General features: G+C 45.8%; 1 protein-coding gene across 3 annotated transcripts in view; it reads left to right on the forward strand.

Moving 5' to 3' along the window:
* Positions 1-13,276, forward strand: part of LOC120986426 (tetratricopeptide repeat protein 39A-like) — a 44,200-nt gene extending 30,924 nt beyond the window's left edge. For all 3 annotated transcript variants that reach the window (XM_040414990.1, XM_040414988.1, XM_040414989.1), the window contains exons 11-18: positions 723-782; positions 4,061-4,222; positions 4,528-4,619; positions 4,701-4,821; positions 6,182-6,293; positions 6,384-6,498; positions 8,666-8,782; positions 12,984-13,276. In XM_040414990.1, coding sequence (XP_040270924.1) covers positions 723-782; positions 4,061-4,222; positions 4,528-4,619; positions 4,701-4,821; positions 6,182-6,293; positions 6,384-6,498; positions 8,666-8,782; positions 12,984-13,104 — 900 coding nt within the window. In that variant the 3' untranslated portion in view covers positions 13,105-13,276. The remainder of the gene's footprint in view (positions 1-722; positions 783-4,060; positions 4,223-4,527; positions 4,620-4,700; positions 4,822-6,181; positions 6,294-6,383; positions 6,499-8,665; positions 8,783-12,983) is intronic.
* The last annotated feature ends 7,815 nt before the right edge of the window (positions 13,277-21,091 follow it).

A 21,091-nucleotide genomic window follows, 5' to 3' on the forward strand; every position in this document is an offset into this window, starting at 1 on the left:
CGGTGAGAATTTTTCTGAACCTGAATTCTGGTGGCCATATAAGCCCTCATGAAGTTGGGCTTTAATATACTACATTACTTTCCCATATATCCCTGCAGTCTTTACATCCAGTAATGGTCATAACAAATTGATTGAATGAGCAAATATTTTTGGAGCACAGCAAATGAAAAGTGAGCGGCTTTAAGTGCTATCCCCTCCACTGACATCTAGTGGTCAGTATCAAAACTGCAGTATTTTACAATTACTTTCTTTACACACTGCCATCTACCAAAAGAAACAAAAAAAAAAGTAGTTACCGAAGTTACTTTCCAATGTTACTATTCTCATGCCGGGGTCGACTGGCCATAGACCCTACAGGGAAATATCCTGGTGGGCCAATGCCCATAGGGCCGCCCAAGCCTGCTCACAGCTGTCATCTAATGCTCTCAGTATTAATTAATGCAGGAGCATCAGGTAACTTATCCACCAACGGCCGCAGGTGCCCCCCTGAACTCAACTTTATCACCGTCCTCAGTATGGTCTTAGGGCAGTATTTTATGCTGCATTGTGTTATTTGGTTCTGCTGGTGTTGCAGACCCAGCCTACTTGTGTTGGCCCGTGTTCAGTCAATCCGGACCCATCTACAACATGGGGCCACTTTTATATATTTTTTCCCGTACAGTGCCACTATTATCAGACTGCAGTGCCACATTTTTAATCAAATGATCTTTTATTCAACACAGAGCGTCATCTTCCTGTTTTTTGCTGGAAGGATCGAGGAAATTAAAGGCAACATTGATCAAGTAAGAGCTTGGATGGGAAACCCCAGCAAAGTACATGATGTAGACACTGAACAGGTCATGTAACAAGATATCATGGAAAGCAGATTGTGATAATACACAATACAATATACACTACTCACAAAAAGTTAGGGATATTTGGCTTGTGGGTGAAATTTCAGGATGCACCTAAAATGCGCTCTAACCTTTACAGGTGAAATTAATGTGACCTTCTCTAAACTTCTGAATGCACATGTCCAAGTGTTCAATGTTTCTGTACTTTTTGCACAACTTGCTGTTCTCTAACAAGAAGCCTAACGGCAAAGTTCACAACAGGTGTTTGATCCATGAATCACCCAATAAATTTCCTGGCTCAATTAGAATTGCTATTTAAACAGTCCTCCTCATCATGCTGCTCACATTTTGACATCATGAGACCAAGATGACACCTAACCATTGATCAACAGTACCTCGCCATTGCGAGGCTTCAATCAGGGTGTTCTCAGATGGAAGTGGTCACTGAGCTTAGAGTGTTAGAGTGTCATCAGCAGGTTGTATCAGAGATACAGAGAGACTGGAAGAGTCACAGAAAGGCATAGAAGTGGACGTCCTGATGACCGCTTCATTGTGAACAATGCCCTGTGGAACCAGATGATGAATGCCACACAACTCCAGGCACATTTAAGGGAGGTGAGAGGCACCCAAGTCTCACGTCAGACCATTTGAAACCATGTACATCAGCATGGTCTGCGTGCTAGACAACCTGCAAGGGTACCTGACCACACGACCAGGCACAGGCGTCATCGTCTTACATTGGTCAGGGAGGATCTACGCTGGACAAGGGACCAGTGGGCCTCAGTGCTGTTCACTGATGAAAGTTGATTCACACTGAGCAGAAATGATGGCCGCAAACGATGTTGGAGACGTCAAGGACAGCGCTATGCATCAGCCACTGTTGTCACCAGACAAGCCTTTGGTGGAGGTGGTGGTGGTGGTGTTACAGTGTGGGCAGGTGTGTCTAGTCAATACAGAACTGCCCTACACTGTGTGAATGCTACAGTGACAAGCCCATACTACTTGAATAACATTATTCATCCAGTCATTGTTCCTCTGCATGAACAACACAGGCCTAATTTCATCTTCATGGAGGACAATGCGCCAGCTCATCGAGGTCGCATCATTATGGAACGGCTGCTGGAGACAAGGGTACCTCAAATGGAGTGGCCTGCACTTTTTCCAGACCTGAATCCCATTGAAAACCTATGGGATCAGCTGAGTCGCCGTGTAGAGGCTCGTAACTCTATACCCCAGAACCTCGATGACCTGAGGGCCGCCCTTCAAGAAGAGTGGGATGCCATGCCTCAGTGGACAATAAGTCGACTTGTGAACAGCAGGAGACGTCGTTGTCAAGCTTTAATTTATGCTCAAGGCCACGTGAGAAGTTATTGAGACACTGACATTTTTGTGGTGGTATACCGAGCACTGGTGGCGGCTTTTGTGTCAATAAATAGTTTTATTTAAGGAAATCACCATTACTGCTTCTACTTAAATGCCCGACTTTCATGATGTAATATTACTGGAGCGGGAACGTTTTCCATAAATTTCACCTGAAAGCAAAATATCTCTAACTTTTTGTGAGTAGTGTATATAATACAGAACACAGTGATGTCACAGTACAGGGATAATAAAACACAGTGATGTCACAGTACAGAGATAATAAACACAGTGATGTCACAGTACAGGGATAATAAACACAGTGATGTCACAGTACAGGGATAATAAAACACAGTGATGTCACAGTACAGAGATAATAAACACAGTGATGTCACATTACAGAGATAATAAACACAGTGATGTCACAGTACAGGGATAATAAACACAGTGATGTCACAGTACAGGGATAATAAACACAATGATGTCACAGTACAGAGATAATAAACACAGTGATGTCACAGTACAGGGATAATAAACACAGTGATGTCACAGTACAGGGATAATAAACACAGTGATGTCACAGTACAGGATAATAAACACAGTGATGTCACAGTACAGGGATAATAAACACAGTGATGTCACAGTACAGGGATAATAAACACAGTGATGTCACAGTACAGGGATAATAAACACAGTGATGTCACAGTACAGAGATAATAAACACAGTGATGTCACAGTACAGGGATAATAAACACAGTGATGTCACAGTACAGGGATAATAAACACAGTGATGTCACAGTACAGAGATAATAAACAGTGATGTCACAGTACAGAGATAATAAACAGTGATGTCACAGTACAGGATAATAAACACATTAATGTCACAGTACAGAGATAATAAACACAGTTATGTCACAGTACAGGGATAATAAACACAGTGATGTCACAGTACAGGGATAATAAACAGTGATGTCACAGTACAGGGATAATACACACAGTGATGTCACAGTACAGGGATAATAAACACAGTGATGTCACAGTACAGAGATAATAAACACAGTGATGTCACAGTACAGGGATAATAAACACAGTGATGTCACAGTACAGAGATAATAAACACAGTGATGTCACAGTACAGAGATAATAAACAGTGATGTCACAGTATAGCACTTTCTTAGGCTACTTTCACACTGGCGTTTTGGTTTCCGTTTGTGAAATCCGTTCAGGGCTCTCACATTTGGTCCAAAACGGATCAGTTCAGCCCCAATGCATTCTGATTAGATAAGGATCCGCTCAGAATGCATCAGTTTGCCTCCGTTCCACCTCCATTCCGCTCTGGAGGCGGACACCAAAACGCTTTTGGCAGCGTTTTGGTGTCCGCCTGACGATGCAGAGGCAAATGGGGACGGATCCGTTTTCACTGACACAATCTGGCACAATAGAAAACGGATCCGTCCCCCATTGACTTTCAATGGTGTTCAAGACGGATCCGTTTTGGAAATGTTAAAGATAATACAAACGGCTACGTTCTGAGCGGATGCATGCGGTTGTATTATCTGTGCGGATCCGTCTGTGCAGATCCATGACTGATCCGCACCAAACGCGAGTGTGAAAGCAGCCTTAGCCACTGGGATACTGTGTTGGCTCGCACTGTACCTCCAATATCATCTATATTTCATTTTACCCCCCCTCAAATCACCATAGATATTAGATATTAACCCCTAAACTACTTAAGACATCAGGAATATTGTATTTAAAATATGCACAAAGTTGATTGATGGTTGAAATCCTAATCACTGATCAGACTATGAGTCTCGGTAAATGTACACCTGCGTCACTTTGCGTGTCTTCTTCTCGCCCCCTCCCAGGCCATCCACTGGTTTGAGTCTGGTTGTTCAGCCCAGCAGTCCTGGAAGCAGTTCCACCACGTGTGTTACTGGGAGCTGATGTGGTGCTTTGCCTACAAGGGGATGTGGAAGGTGGCATACTTCTATGCGGATCTCCTGAGCAAAGAAAGCCGCTGGTCAAAGGTGTGCTACCTACCCCCTCCTCTCATCCCTCTGCTTCATTGTTGGTCACTTACCTGCTAATTTACAAATACACCTTGATGGTCATGTGTTGTAGACAAAGATAGCTTATCTAGGTCCTGAGTTACAGGCTGTAGTATAGTCCAGAGCTGCATTCATAATTCTGCAGGATTTACAGCTGAAATCTCCCAACATTTCCTGCTTGATAATTCTCAAAGATTTAGCAAAGAACAACCCCCCCCCCCCCCCCCGTGTCTCACCATGCCCCCGTTTCCTTCTCTGTCACATTTCTCCTCTCTCTTCCGCAGGCCACGTACGTGTTCATGAAGGCGGCCTTTCTCAGCATGCTACCTGCTGACGAGCCCCGGCCTTTCGGAGAGAGTGAGGTGGAGCTGTTCAGGTACGGACTCCATAGTGCTGGGTTTATACTGCAAATACGGACGTGCGAGGAACCATTAACGTCTCGCCCTGTTGCCCACAGGCTTATGCCCTCATTGAAACAAAAAATAGCTGGAAAATCTCAACCCACTGAAAAGTATGCCGTCCGGAAGGCGAGGAGATACCAGGCCAAGGATCCTGTCAGCTTACCCGTCCCAGCACTGGTGCGTACATGATTAATGTGACCTGTCTGTGAGTAGAAAGGGGGAAAGATAGCGGTCGATAAGATGGGATTTTTTGTGTATGTGCCCCTTTTAAAGGGCGTTTCCAACTTTTTTTTATACTGATGATCCATCCTCTGGGTAGGTCATCAGTATCTGATTAGGGAGGGTCCCGTCACCCAGGACTGCTGCCAATCAGCAGATTGACGAGGCCGCAGCACTCATTGGAACCTTCTCGCAGCTTTTCCTAGGTCCGTGATGTCATGTCCATTGGTCACGTGGCTTAGGCGCAGCTCAGTCCCATTCAAGTGAATCGGGCTGAGTTGCAATACCAAGCACAGCCGCTATACAATGTATGAAGAAGTAGCAGGGCGCTACATAGTTTGAGGACCAGCAGCAAAACAAGCCCTCAGAAGAGAGTGAGGCTTGCCAGATAAGGTTGTGCATAAGCCGGCAGAACACGGCTGAGCGCACGCAGGTCTGAATGGGTCCGGGGTCTAGACGCCAACCAGGTGCAGCTCCACGGAAGCCGCATTTCCAGTGAAATCGGGGTAGGTCTTCCAGAGCGCTCCTAAGGTTTACTGATTTCTTAAAACGCATAAAGAATAATAAAGTATCTGAGGAAGATGGTGGCCCTCTCTCGTAACGCGTAGCACTGCCTGCAATTTATTTTTATTTTTTCATGTGTTTTAAAGGTCAGCTCTGAACCCGGACATACCCACATTTTCACCCCTCCGGCCCCTGTGATATGAGCGTCAGGGCATTTCATGCTCTGATGCTCTCCCTTTACCCTACACTTGATTGCGCAGGGCAAGGGCTTGTTTTTTTTACATTAGTACACTGCTAGGCAGAGGCTCCCGCCCAGCAGTGTGTTCGGTGACGTCACCAGCTCTGATGGGCCGGCTTTAGCGCTGCCCTAGCTGTTTTACAGGCTAGGGCAGTGCTTAAGCCCCGCCCATCAGTACAGGTGATGTCACCGAGCTCACTGATGGGCGGATGCCTCTGCCTTGCAGTCCCTATGGAGAGACCAGTACGTCACTGGAACTCCATAAAAGGCCTTTGCCCTGCGCAATTCAATGCAAGGCATAACAGTGGGCTGCCAGGGTGAAAATGGGGATATGTCCGGGTTCAGTTCTGAACCCAGTCAACCTTAGGAGTGTTCTAGAATCTCCTTTTTTATTGTACCCCGCTGTACAATGTATGGCGCTGTGCCCTCTCAAACAGCTGATTGGCAGAGGTCCCCGGTGTTGGACCCCCCCCCCCCCAACGATCAGATACTGATGACCTATCCTGAGGATAGCTCATCAGTATAAAAAAATAAAAGAAAAGCCCTAAAAGCTGGACATTTGCTTCTTTCCTGCAGGACATAATGTACTTGTGGAATGGATTTTCTGTGCTTGGGAAGGACGTCCGGTTGACAGAAGACACCTTGAATACGCTTTGTGAGGCTGAGAACCGCCTGCTGCAAGAGCCAGGTAAACAGTGTGCCCGTGCTGGCAGTGGGGGCACACGGTGAACTGTATGGTGCCATCTACATACACATTACTCTGTGCTTTCCTCTACAGCCAACGAGTACCTGGACGACGACCGCTGCTCCATATTACTCCTAAAAGGTCTGTGCCTGAAGCATCAGGGGAGGCTGGCGCAGGCTGAACAATGCTTCACCCACATCTACCAGAGGTCAGACAATGATATGCCATCATCTTTAAAGGGCATCTGTCAGCAGGTTTGTCCCTATGACACTGGCTGACCTGTTACATGTGCGCTCGGCAGCTGAAGACATCTGTGTTGGTCCCATATTCATATGTGTCCCATATTCATAATGTTTTATTATATGCAAATGAGCTTCTAGGAGAATCGGGGGCGTTGCCATTACACCTAGAGGCTCTGCTCTCTCTGTAACTGCCACACCCTCTGTACTTCAATTCACAGGGCCAGACAGTGTAAACGTCATCACACCTGGTCCTGTCAATCAAAGTGCAGAGTGAGCGGCATTTGCACAGAGAGCTGAGCCTTTAGGTGTAATGGCAACACCCCCATTGCTCCTAGAGGCTCATTTGCATATATTAAGACATCATTATTCTCAGCTATGCGGGCACATATGGACATGGGACCAACACAGATGCCTTCAGCTGCCAAGTGCACATGTAACAGGTCAGCCAGTGCTGACAGATGCCCTTTAAAGAGGTTGTCCCATTACAAAGACTTATGCCCTATCCTGGTCCGATCATCGGGGGTCCATCCACTGATCATGAGAACGGGGCCCTGTGTTCCACTGTTTGAATGGTGTGATGGTCATACACGTAGGGTTGTCACAATACCAACATTTTTATACGATTTTCGATACCATGAAAAAGTATAAAACTGAAAAAAATAAAACACCAAAAAAGTTGCGTACATTCTGCCTTTTATGGAACGTCCGGCCCATAATTGAACAGTCCTATCCTATTCTTGGGGTGGACAAGGAGACTAAAGAATGGCGAATCACACATTTTTCTTTTTTTTTTTCTGTTACGGCGTTCACCGCATAGGAGATATTTTTTAATATTTTGGACTTTTTCTGTCGTGGCGATAAGTAATATGTTTATTTTTTTTTTTTATTGTTTATATATTTTATATGTAAAATTGGGAAAGGGGGTGATTTAAACTTTTAATATTTTGGTGTTTTTTTTTGTTTTTTTTTACTTACTAACTATTAGCCCCCTTAGGGATCTTTTCATCCCTTGTCCTATTCACCCTAAGGGCTCATGCACACGACCGTTGTTGTTTTGCGGTCCGTTTTTCACGGATCAGTTGTGCCGTATCTGAGTTTTTTTTGTTTTCTCTGATTTAAGTCCTCTTCTGTTCCGTTATTCCACAAAATATATCTGTATGGTTTCTGTATGCGATTCGTTTTTTGCGGATCAGAAACAGTAACGTATTACTCACCAAACACATGAGCCCTAACAGAGCTCTATCAGGGTGAATAGGACTTCACACTCTCCCTGCTGCCCTGGGCTTTGTGCACACAGCAGCAGGGAGACTACCATGGAAGGCTTCAGTAGCGTCCTGGCTGCCATGGTAACCGATCGGAGCCCCACGATTACACTGCTGGGGCTCCGATCAGAAGCTACCACTGCACCACCAATGAGGAGGGGGGGAGGGGACCCTATGGCCACTGCCACCAATGATTTACTGGGGGGGCGCACTGTGCCACTGATGGATATAATTAAACCATTCATTAAAATGTAGGTTGCGGGTGCAGGCGGTATCACATACTCGGCCACTAGGACAGGGTGCTGCGATCCCCGTCAATTAACCCATCAGGTGCTGCACCTGAGGAGGTAATTGCCGCAGATCACGGGATCACATTCTGTCATAGAGGCCGGGTATGTCATATTGCCGGCACCCGCAACCTACATTTGAATTAATGGGTTATTATATTCCTTGGTGGCGCAGTGGCCACAGCCCCTCCCTTCCTCCTCAATGTTGGCAGCGGCAGCCGCATCACTATGCTGCTGAGGAGAACATGGCGCGCGCTGAGAGCGGCAATGCCATGTTCTCTATCGGTAAATGGCAAATCCCGGTATCGAATCGATCCGGGTCTAAAAGTATCGATACTTTGATACCCGGTGCAACCCTACTTGCATGCACATGTAAACCTATGGGACTGCCAGGGAGATCAGAGCACAAGCAGTACCCAGCTGGCACCAGCATGTGATGATGCGGGCACAGCTCCTGAGCCCAGCGAGCCCCAATGCAGTACTATTACATCACTTTACATTAATTTATGTAGCATAATAGTACGGGGCAGGTGTGAAGGGGTTAACGTTTGCCCCGCGGACTGATCTTCTTTCTTTCTCCGCAGTGAGAAAAAGATAAAGTACGATCACCATTTAGTCCCCAACTCCTTGCTGGAGCTGAGCCTCCTTTATATGCAGCAACGCAGAGGAGAAGATGCCATCCCACTCCTACGACGTGCCAAGTACGTAACTGCACATCTGTGATACCTGCTGCTGCCACTAGGGGGATCCCACTGAATCCAGTGTGTAACATAGTAACATAGTACATAAGGCCGAAAAAAGACATTTGTCCATCCAGTTCGGCCTGTTATACTGCAAGTTGATCCAGAGGAAGGCAAAAAAAAAACCTGTGAGGTAGAAGCCAATTTCCCCCACTTTAGGGGAATAAAAAATTACTTCCCGACTCCAATCAGGCATCAGAATAACTCCCTGGATCAACGACCCCTCTCTAGTAGCCATAGCCTGTAATATTATTACACTCCAGAAATACATCCAGGCCCCTCTTGAATTCCTTTATTGTACTCACCATCACCACCTCCTCAGGCAGAGAGCTCCATAGTCTCACTGCTCTTACCGTAAAGAACCCTCTTCTATGTTTGTGTAGAAACCTTCTTTCCTCCAGACGCAGAGGATGTCCCCTCGTCACAGTCACAGTCCTGGGGATAAATAGATGATGGGAGAGATCTCTGTACTGACCCCTGATATATTTATACATAGTAATTAGATCTCCCCTTAGTCGTCTTTTTTCTAACGTGAATAACCCTAATTTTGATAATCTTTCAGGGTACTGTAGTTGCCCCATTCCAGTTATTACTTTAGTTGCCCTCCTCTGGACCCTCTCCAGCTCTGCTATGTCTGCCTTGTTCACAGGAGCCCAGAACTGTACACAGTACTCCATGTGTGGTCTGACCAGTGATTTGTAAAGTAGTAACAATATGTTCTCATCACGGGCATCTATGCCCCTTTTGATGCAACCCATTATCTTGTTGGCCTTGGCAGCAGCTGCCTGACACTGTTTTTTGCAGCTTAGTTTGCTGTTTATTAAAATTCCTAGATCCTTTTCCATGTCAGTGTTACCGAGTGTTTTACCATTTAGTATGTACGGGTGACTTGCATTATTCCTTCCCATGTGCATAACTTTACATTTGTCAGTGTTAAACCTCATCTGCCACTTATCTGCCCAAGCCTCCAGTCTATCCAGATCCCTCTATAGTAGTATACTGTCCTCATCAGTGTAAATTACTTTACACAGTTTAGTGTCATCTGCGAAAATTGATACTTTACTATGCAAGCCTTCTACAAGATCATTAATAAATATATTGAAGAGAATAGGGCCCAATACTGACCCCTGAGGTTCCCCACTAGTGACAGTGACCCAATCTGAGTGTGTACCGTTAATAACCACCCTCTGTTTTCTATCACTCAGCCAGCTACTTACCCACATACAGATGTTTTCTCCCAGTCCGAGCATTCTCATTTTATATACTAACCTTTTATGCGGTACAGTGTCAAATGCTTTGGACAATCCATTGATTCGCCGCTGTCAAGTCTAGAACTTACCTCCTCATAGAAACTGATTAAATTAGTTTGACATGACCGATCCCTCACGAAGCCATGCTGATATGGCGTTATTTGCTTATTTCCGTTGAGATGCTCTAATATAGCATCTCTCAGAAAACCTTCAAACAGTTTACCCACAACAGATGTTAAACTTACCGGCCTATAGTTTCCAGGCTCTGTTTTTGGCCCCTTTTTGAATATTGGCACCACATATGCCACGCGCCAATCCTGTGGGACATTCCCTGTCAGTATAGAGTCCGCAAATATCAGAAATAAGGGTCTGGCTATGACATTACTTAATTCCTTTAGGATACGGGGTGTATGCCATCCGGTCCTGGCGATTTTGTCTATTTTAATCTTTTTAAGCCGCTGATGTACTTCTTCCTGGGTCAGACAGGACACTTTTAATGGGGAATTTATTTTTGCATTCTGCATGTCATCTGACAATTTATTTTCCTCAGTGAATACATTGGAGAAAAAAATATTTAACAGCTTTGCTTTCTCCTCGTCGCTCTCTGCGACTCCCCCCTCATTACTCTTTAAAGGGCCAACACCTTCAGATTTATACTTTTTAACATTTATATAATTGAAGAACATTTTAGGGTTAGTTTTACTCTCTTTGGCAATTAATCTCTCGGTTTCTAGGTTGGCCGCTTTTATTTGTTTTTTACATGTTCTATTTTTTTCCTTATAGTTTTTCAGTGCTTCCGTGCTACCCTCCTGTTTTAGTGTTTTATATGCTTTCTTTTTGTCATTTATTGCTTTCTTTACAGTTCTGTTTATCCACATTGGTTTCTTTTTGTTCCTTAACCTTTTATTACCATACGGTATGTACCTCTCACAATGAGTTTTTAGGATGTTTTTAAAGATATCCCATTTTGTGTCTGTATTTGTGAGGACTTTGTCCCAGTTAGTTTGGCCTATGGCCTCTCTTAGTTGGCTAAATTTAGCTTTTTTGAAGTTTGGTATTTTTGTTCCTCCCTGTAGAAACGCTCTTTTGAATGATAATTGGAAGGTTATTACTTTATGGTCACTATTTCCCAGGTGTCCCCCAACCTGCACGTCTGTTGTTCTGTCAGGCCTATTGGTTAATACTAAGTCCAGTATGGCCGTCCCTCTAGTCGGGTCCTGAACCAGTTGGGAGAGGTAATTGTCTTTGGTTATAGCCACGAACCTGTTTCCCTTATGAGATGTACAAGTTTCAGTTTCCCAGTCTATATCTGGGTAGTTGAAGTCCCCCATAATAACCACCTCATTATTATTTGCCGTCTTTCTCGTTTAGTAGTAGATTTTCTGTGGACTCTGGAATATTAGGTGGTTTATAGTAAACTCCTATTAGTAATTTATTGTTGTTTTTAGCTCCATGTATCTCTACCCACAGTGACTCCACATGTTCATGTCCCTCACTTATATCTTCTCGGACTGTGGGCTTTAGACAGGACTTTACATAAAGGCAGACCCCTCCACCTCTCCGGTTTTAGCGATCCTTTCTAAACAGACTGTAACCTTGTACATTAACTGCCCAGTCATAGCTATCATCCAGCCATGTCTCAGTTATTCCCACTGTCATAGCTTCAGCCCCCAGTATCCCTATGTCATAGTCCTCACACATCACTAATTCCAGTTCACCAGTTTTATTAGTCAGGCTTCTGGCATTAGTATACATACATTTGAGAGGTTTATGTATATTTTTTACCCTACACCTTTCCTTCTGAACTGTTCTAGTCCCTCCTTCCATTCCTCCCCCAGTCCCACTACCTTGCCCCCGGTCTCTATCTGCACTATCTTCCCCTCCTATAACGTAATTACCCTCCCCCAGTCCCTAGTTTAAACACTCCTCCGACCTTCTAGCCATCTTTCTCCCCAGCACAGCTGCCCCTTCCCCATTGAGGTGCAGCCTGTCCCTACGATAGAGCCTGTTGCCGATAGAAAAATCGGCCCAGTTCTCCAGGAACCCAAACCCCTCCTTCCTACACCAGTTCTGGAGACACTTGTTAACCTCCCTAATCTCCCATTGCCTTTCTTGTGTGGCTCGTGGTACAGGCAGTATTTCGGAAAATACTACCTTTGAGGTCCTTGCCCTCAGCTTTTGACCTAAATCCCTGAAATCATTTTTAAGGACTCTCCACCTACCTCTAACTTTGTCATTGGTTCCGATATGGACCATGACCGCTGGATCGTCTCCAGCCCCTCCCAGTAATCTGTCAACCCGATCCGCGATGTGTCGAACTCTAGCGCCAGGAAGACAGCACACTGTTCGGCGATCACGGTCTTTGTGACAGATTTCCCTATCTGTTCCCCTAATAATGGAGTCTCCCACTACCAGCTCCTGTCTGGCCTGCCCTGCTCTCCTGGTCCCCTGCTTACCGGAGCTGACATTCCCCTGACTGGCAGAGGAAGTGTCTGGCTGCAGCAGTGCTCTCCCTGAACCGACATCCCCCTCATCTGCCAACCGTGCAAACTTGTTGGGGTGTGTCAGATCAGGGCTAGCCTCCCTGGCACTCTTCCCTCTACCCCGCTTTCTAACTTTTACCCAGCTAGCTACCTCACTTTCCTCAGCCTCCTCTCTGTCACCCTCCCCCTCATCTACCCCAAAGAGTGCTTGCTCGGTGAGAAGCAAACTCTTTTGCAAATTATCAATGCCTCTCAGTGTTGCAACTTGCCCATTTAGAGACTCGATCTGCGATTCCAAACGCTGGCTCCCCCTAGTGGTGGCTGCAGGGAGCCAGCATTGTAATCTAATCTGCCTATGCAGGGGATTTGGAGCTGTGTGTCAGAAACTACATATACTGGGCATGTCTCTAATTCCTGTCTTTCCTACAGAAACAATTACAAGAGTTACTCCATGGAATCACGGACCCTCTTCAGGATTCACGCTGCGCTCTCAAAGCTTAAAGCCGCAGAATCGGAGGAGAACAGCACAGATGGCGCCAGCCCGTTATGACCGCCATTGTACCAGCTTTCATAGATACCACAGATACAACCTAAAGGAGATACTGCAAAATCAAAGCCAGCCTCCTAAAGGTTGATCTTCATAATACCGCCATTAGAGATGAGCGAATTTCATATTATGAAATTCGTTCAAGCTTCGTTTGGTGGTAAAAGCAGAATTGACCATAGCGCAATTCTATGACGGAATGCATAACGGAATGACTTTAGAGGCATTCCGTTATTCGTTCCGTCATAATAGAAGTCTATGGGCTGCAAAACGGATCCGTCCCGTTTCATTTATGCATAACAGAAACGGGACGGATCCGTTTTGCAGCCCATAGACTTCTATTATGACGGAATGAATAACGGGATGCCTCTAAAGTCATTCCGTCACAGAATTGTGTTATGGTCCGTGGTAACGGAATCCATAACGCAATTCTGCTTTTACCACCAAACGAAGCGTGAACGAATTTCAAAATATGAAATTCACTCATCTCTAACCGCCATCCTACTCCAGTGCAGTTTACAGTTTGGTCTGTGATAGGTTTTATATAAATTAACTGGAGAGGAGACGCTAATAATGACCAGTTATAATTAATGTGTTACACTAGTCTCAACAGAAAATGGTCTCCTATACCGCCGCCAAAGTTCGGTTTTTATTTTCTAGAAAAATGATTGGCTGTGATGAGAAGGTCACATGTTCTGTAAGGCTGTTCTATTTTATGGCCCTGTGCAGCATTAGAACCAGATTACTGGCTGTAAATGTATTAAATTGTATAGTTGTTGTAATGTTTTATCCTGTGTTTATTTTAATGACTGTGGAGGGGAGGAGCTATGTGTCAGTCTGCCCCTCCCACCACATGACATGGGAGGGAGGAGCTATGTCACATGGAGTCTACTTCTCCCACCACAGGGTGGCACAGACAGGAGGGAGGGAGGAGCTATGTCACATGGAGTCTACTTCTCCCACCACAGGGTGGCACAGACAGGAGGGAGGCGCTATGTGACATGGTATGCCCCTCCCACCACAGGGTGACAGACAGGAGGGAGGAGCTATGAGACATGGAGTTTGCTCCTCCCACCACAGGGTGATACAGGAGGGAGGGGCTATGCGACATGTAGTCTGCCCCTCCCATCACAAGGTGACAGACAGGAGGGAGGAGCTATGGAACATGGAGTTTGCTCCTCCCACCACAGGGTGATACAGGAGGGAGGAGCTATGCAACATGCAGTTTGCTCCTCCCATCACAAGGTGACAGACAGGAGGGAGGGGCTATGCGACATGGAGTTTGCTCCTCCCACCACAGGGTGATACAGGGGGGAGGAGCTATGTGACATGGAGTCTGCTTATTGAGCTCAAGTAAGAGTTTTTTTAACCACTTCACATCCGGGCCATTTGCCCCCTTCCTGACCAGGCCTAATTTTGCAAATCTGACATATCTCACTTTATGTGGTAATGACTTTGGAACGCTTTCATTTATCCAAGCCATTCTGAGATTGTTTTCTCGTGACACATTGTACTTCATGCTAGTCATAAATTTGAGTCCATGTACAGGGTGGGCCATTTATATGGATACACCTTAATAAAATGGGAATGGTTGGTGATATTAACTTCTTGTTTGTGGCACATTAGTATATGTGAGGGGGGAAACTTTTCAAGATGGGTGGTGACCATGGCGGCCATTTTGAAGTTGGCCATTTTGAATCCAACTTTTGTTTTTTCAATAGGAAGAGGGTCATGTGACACATCAAACTTATTGGGAATTTCACAAGAAAAACAATGATGTGCTTGGTTTTAACGTAACTTTATTCTTTCATGAGTTATTTACAAGTTTCTGACCACTTATAAAATGTGTTCAATGTGCTGCCCATTGTGTTGGATTGTCAATGGAACCCTCTTCTCCCACTCTTCACACACTGATAGCAACACCACAGGAGAAATGCTAGCACAGGCTTCCAGTATCCGTAGTTTCAGGTGCTGCACATCTCGTATCTTCACAGCATAGACAATTGCCTTCAGATGACCCCAAAGATAAAAGTCTAAGGGGGTCAGATTGGGAGACCTTGGGGGCCATTCAACTGGCCCACGACGACCAATCCACTTTCCAGGAAACTGTTCATCTAGGAATGCTCGGACCTGACACCCATAATGTGGTGGTGCACCATCTTGCTGGAAAAACTCAGGGAACGTGCCAGCTTCAGTGCATAAAGAGGGAAACACATCATCATGTAGCAATTTCGCATATATCCAGTGGCCTTGAGGTTTCCATTGATGAAGAATGGCCCCACTATCTTTGTATCCCATATCCCACACCATACCAGTCTTGGAGGGATCTATTCAATGTGGGTTAGTGTCAGACCAATAGCGGTGGTTTTGTTTGCTAACTTCACCATTCACATAAAAGTTTGCCTCATCACTGAACAAAATCTTCTGCGTAAACCGAGGGTCCTGTTCCAATTTTTGTTTTGCCCATTCTGCAAATTCAGTGCGCCGATCTGGGTCATCCTCGTTGAGATGCTGCAGTAGCTGGAGTTTGTAAGGGTGCCATTTGTGAGTAGCTAATATCCGCCGAAGGGATGTTCGACTAATGCCACTCTCCAGTGACACGCGGCGAGTGCTACGCTGTGGGCTCTTGCTGAATGAAGCTAGGACAGCCACTGATGTTTCTTCATTAGAGACAGATTTCATGCCTCTACATTTTGGCAAATCCAACACTGAACCAGTTTCACAAAACTTAGCAAGCAGTTTGCTAACTGTAGCATGGGAGATGGGTGGTCTCGTAGGGTGTCTTGCATTGAAATCTGCTGCAATGACCCGGTTACTGCGTTCACCAGACATCAGCACAATTTCTATCCGCTCCTCACTTGTTAACCTCGGCGACATGTCAATAGCTGTAAACAAAGAGAAACTTGTAAATAACTCATGAAAGAATAAAGTTACGTTAAAACCACCATTGTTTTTAGTGTGAAATTCCCAATAAGATTGATGTTGTGTCACATGACCCTCTTCCTATTGAAAAAACAAAAGTTGGATTCAAAATGTCCGACTTCAAAATAGCCGCCATGGTCACCACCCATCTTGAAAAGTTTCCCCCCTCACATATACTAATGTGCAACAAACAGGAAGCTAATATCACCAACTATTCCCATTTTATTAAGGTGTATCCATATAAATGGCCCACCCTGTAGTTCACCTTTATTTATCTAATCCAATTTATTCTTTAACACATCGATGGTTAACAGCCAAACAAAACTCAATATTTATTACCCAGATTCTGCGGTTTACAGAAACACCCCACATGTGGTCATAAACTGCTGCATGGGCACACGGCAGGGCGCAGAAAAAAAGGAGCGCCACGTGGTTTTTAGATGCCATGTCCCATTTGAAGCCCCCCTGACGCACCCTTACAGTAGAAACTCCCAAGAAGTGACCCCATTTTGGAAACTAGGGGATAAGGTGCCAGTTTTATTGGTACTATTTTTGGGTACATATGATTTTTTGATCATTCATTAGAACACTTTATGGGGCAAAGTGACCCAAAAATTGGTTGTTTTAGCACCGTTTTTATTTATTTTTACAGCGTTCACCTGAGGGGTTCGGTCAAGTGACATTTTTACAGAGCAGATCGTTACGGACGTGGAAATACCTAATATGTATACTTTTTATTTATTTATTTCACTTTAACACAAAATTGGCTTTTCTTGACAGTTTTTTTTTTTTTATGGTGTTCACCTGAGGGGGGTTAGGTCATGTGATATTTTTATAGAGCTGGTTGTTACGGACGCGGCGATAACTAATATGTATACTTTTTTTTTATTATTTCACTTTAACACAATAATAGCATTTTTTAAACAAAAAAAAAATGATGTTTTAGTGTCTCCATGTTCTCAGAGCTATAGTTTTTTTATTTTTTGAGAGATTTTCTCATGTAGGGGCTCATTTTTTGTGGGATGAGGTGACTGTTTTATTGGTACCATTTTGTGGGACTTACGCCTTTGGTACCATTTTGTGGGACAACGCGGTGCGATTTTCACGCACGGTTGCTAAGAGACGATCGGGATGGAGACCCGATCATTATTATTTTCCCTTATAACATGGTTATAAGGGAAAATAATAGCATTCTGAATACAGAATGCATAGTAAAATAGCACTGGAGGGGTTAAAAAATAAATAAATAATAATTTAACTCACCTTAGGCCTCTTTCACACTTGCGTTGTTGGGATCCAGCGTGCACTTCTGTTGCCGGAGGTGCCCGCCGGATCCGGAAAAACGCAAGTGTACTGAAAGCATTTGAAGACGGAACCGTCTTCCAAATGCTTTCAGTGTTACTATGGCACCCAGGAGGCTATTAAAGTCCTGGTTGCCATAGTAGGAGCGGGGAGCGGTATACTTACAGTCCGTGTGGCTCCAGGGGCGCTCCAGAATGACGTCAGAGCGCCCCATGCGCATGGATGACGTGATCCATGCGCTTGGGGCGCCCTGACGTCACTCTGGAGCGCCCGGGGAGCCGCACGGACGGTAAGTATGCTGCTCCCCTGCTCCCCACTACACTTTACCATGGCTGCCAGGACTTTAGCGTCCCGGCAGCCATGGTAACCACTCTGAAAAAGCTAAATGTCGGCTCCGGCAATGCGCCGAAACGACGTTTAGCTTAAGGCCGGATCCGGATCAATGCCTTCCAATGGGCATTAATTCCGGATCCGGCCTTGCGGCAAGTGTTCCGGATTTTTGGCCGGAGCAAAAAGCGCAGCATGCTGCGGTATTTTCTCCGGCCAAAAAACGTTCCGTTCCGGAACTGAAGACATCCTGATGCATCCTGAACGGATTTCTCTCCATTCAGAATGCATTAGGATAATCCTGATCAGGATTCTTCCGGCATAGAGCCCCGACGACGGAACTCTATGCCGGAAGACAACAACGCAGGTGTGAAAGAGCCCTTAATCCACTTGATCGCGGAGTCGGCATTTCCTTCTGTCTTCATCTTAGCTGTGTGGAGCAACAGGACCTGTGGTGACGTCACTCCGGTCATCACATGATCCATCACCATGGTAAAAGATCATGTGATGACCGGAGTGACGTCACCACAGGTCCTGTTGCTCCACACAGCTAGCTCTTTCACACTTGCGTTGTTCTGTTCCGTCGTCGGGGCTCTATGCCGGAAGAATCCTGATCAGTTTTATCCTAATGCATTCTGAATGGAGAGAAATCCGTTCAGGATGCATCAGGATGTCTTCAGTTCCGGAACGGAATGTTTTTTGGCCGGAGAAAATACCGCAGCATGCTGCGCTTTTTGCTCCGGTCAAAAATCCTGAACACTTGCCGCAAGGCCGGATCCGGAATTAATGCCCATTGAAAGGCATTAATCCGGATCCGGCCTTAAGCTAAACGTCGTTTCGGCGCATTACCGGATCCGACGTTTAGCTTTTTCTGAATGGTTACCATGGCTCCCAGTACACTAAAGTCCTGTTTGCCATGGTAATGTGTAGTGGGGAGCGGGGGAGCAGTATACTTACCGTCCGTGCGGCTCCCAGGGCGCTTCAGAGTGACGTCAGGGCGCCCCACGCGCATGGATGATGTGATCGCATGGATCACATCATCCATGCGCATGGGGCGCTCTGACGTCATTCTGGAGCGCCCCGGGAGCCGCACGGACGGTAAGTATACCGCTCCCCACTACTACTATGGCAACCAGGACTTTAATAGCGTCCTGGGTGCCATAGTAACACTGAACGCATTTTGAAGACGGATCCGTCTTCAAATGCTTTCAGTTCACTTGCGTTGTTACGGATCTGGCGGGCACCTCCGGCAAGTGGAGTGCACGCTGGATCCGGACAACGCAAGTGTGAAAGAGGCCTAAGATGAAGACAGAAGGAGATGCCGGCTCTGCGATCAAGTGGATTAAGGTGAGTTAAATTATTATTTTATTTTTTTTAACTCCTCCAGCGCTAGTTTACTATGCATTCTGTATTCAGAATGCTATTATTTTCCTTTATTACCATGTTATAAGGAAATAATAATACAATCTACAGAACACTGATCCCAAGCCCGAACTTCTGTGAAGAAGTTCGGGTTTGGGTACCAAACATGCGTGATTTTTCTCACGCGAGTGCAAAACGCATTACAATGTTTTGCACTCGCAGAAAAATCGCGGGTGTTCCCGTAATGCACCCGCACATTTTCCCTCAACGCCCGTGTGAAAGAGGCCTAAGGGTTGCCCTGCTGTCACTGACAGCGAGCAACCCGATCTGCAGCTGCACGATTAGCGTGCAGCTGCAGTTTCTGAATGGACGTTAAGGAACGTTTATTCAGAAATCGAGAACCACCTCCCGGACGTTTTTTAGTCTATGGGCGGACGGGAGGTGGTTAAAGAGATTTTCCTGGGACTTTGCTTATTTTAAAGTAAACCTGTAGAGGAGAAGGGCGAAAACCCATAACTCATGTGACCACGTCTTCCAATGTCTGCTCTGGAGAACGCCTTTCATGTACAGACTTTGGCCTAGTTATCACATGGAGTGGAGGGAAACACACAATACGGCCCTTTAACCCCTAAAGATGCTAGGACTGTGGTGAAACATGTTGGGGGCACTGAGTTTAGGTGACATAGAATGCGGTGGGCTCTCTCGGCATCGCTGTTACCCACACACCCATCTAGCTGCGGACAGATCTATAAACCTCCTCACCCAGAACTCCATCTGATGTTTAACCTTTTGTGTGGCTTTTAAATGGGTATTCAGGTTAGGCCTCATGCATCCGCCTGTGCCATTTTTTGCGGTCCGCAAACCGTGGATCTGCAAAAAACGGAAGCCACCCATGTGCCTTCTGCAATTTACAGAACGGACGGCTGTCAATAGAATGCCTATTCTTGTCCGCAAAGCGCGGACAAGAATAGGACATGTTGCGGACCCAAACAACGGTCGTGTGCATGAGGCCTTACAATAATTTAGCCCCTATCCCCTAATGTCTGATCAGTCCCCGGCCGGTCGAGCATGCGTGTCCTGGGGCTGACCGACATAGTACTATGATCATCTCATAGAGATGAATGGAGTAGCTGTGTGCACAGGGGCCCCCAGTCTAGTGAGTGGTGGGAATATCCCTTTAAGGTGATTAAATTAACAGGATCACAAGGACCTGCAGGGTTAACACCGACACCAAATCTGGCCGCATTATGTCCTTTCAGGAGGCAAGGGAGTTTTTTTGCCGATGGGATTTTACACAGGGCCTGTGCCTAGAAGCTGCTGAAGGGAGGCCACGCTGCCCTTCTTGTGGTCTACAGCTACGACTGAAAGAACCCGTCCTACCTTAGCGCAGTGTCTGGATGAATGGTGCTGGAGCCACGGTGGGTGTCTGCTGGCCATATAGCTCCAGCCATGAGGCTAAACCACGAGCAGGGCAGCCCCAATCACACTCAAAAACCGTAGCATAAAACCGGATGGTTTCTTCCTTTGCAAAATCCACAGTGTGAATGGAATCTAAATGGGTTTTCTGATCTTTAGGTATTAACGACCTGTCCTTAGTGTAGGTATAGAAAGAAATGGCACCGGCAGCATCTAACATCTTCCAATCTTTTATTGCAACCCCCAGACAAGTAAAAACGGCAACGTTTCGGCTGAAACTCAGCCTTTGTCAAGCCTAATGACATCCACATTGTTACACATATATATACACCCCACAAATCACCAATGATAGTCACAGTTCCTCTCATCTACCAATCACTATAGATCGTGTGTTCACTCTATAGGCCATTACCTTCCACCTGGTTATGGACATGCAAAGACGCTGTTTAGTTGCAACCATAAAATGGCGACATTGGTCATGTCGGCGTTGTCCCGAGTGCACTGCGCAGCCGCGCGTAGTTACACTTGCCCAGTAAGATGTGTCCGACCGTGTCCATGGCAACTGACGGCGCTCATTCATGCAGCCAATCGGCTGTCTCGAAGATCACATGACGCACGTATCAACGCGTCATGTCCGCAGACGTCATCAAGGCACACCCTCGTG

This window comes from Bufo bufo, chromosome 1 (assembly GCF_905171765.1).
Source record: "Bufo bufo chromosome 1, aBufBuf1.1, whole genome shotgun sequence".
Classification (NCBI taxonomy): Eukaryota; Metazoa; Chordata; class Amphibia; order Anura; family Bufonidae; genus Bufo; species Bufo bufo.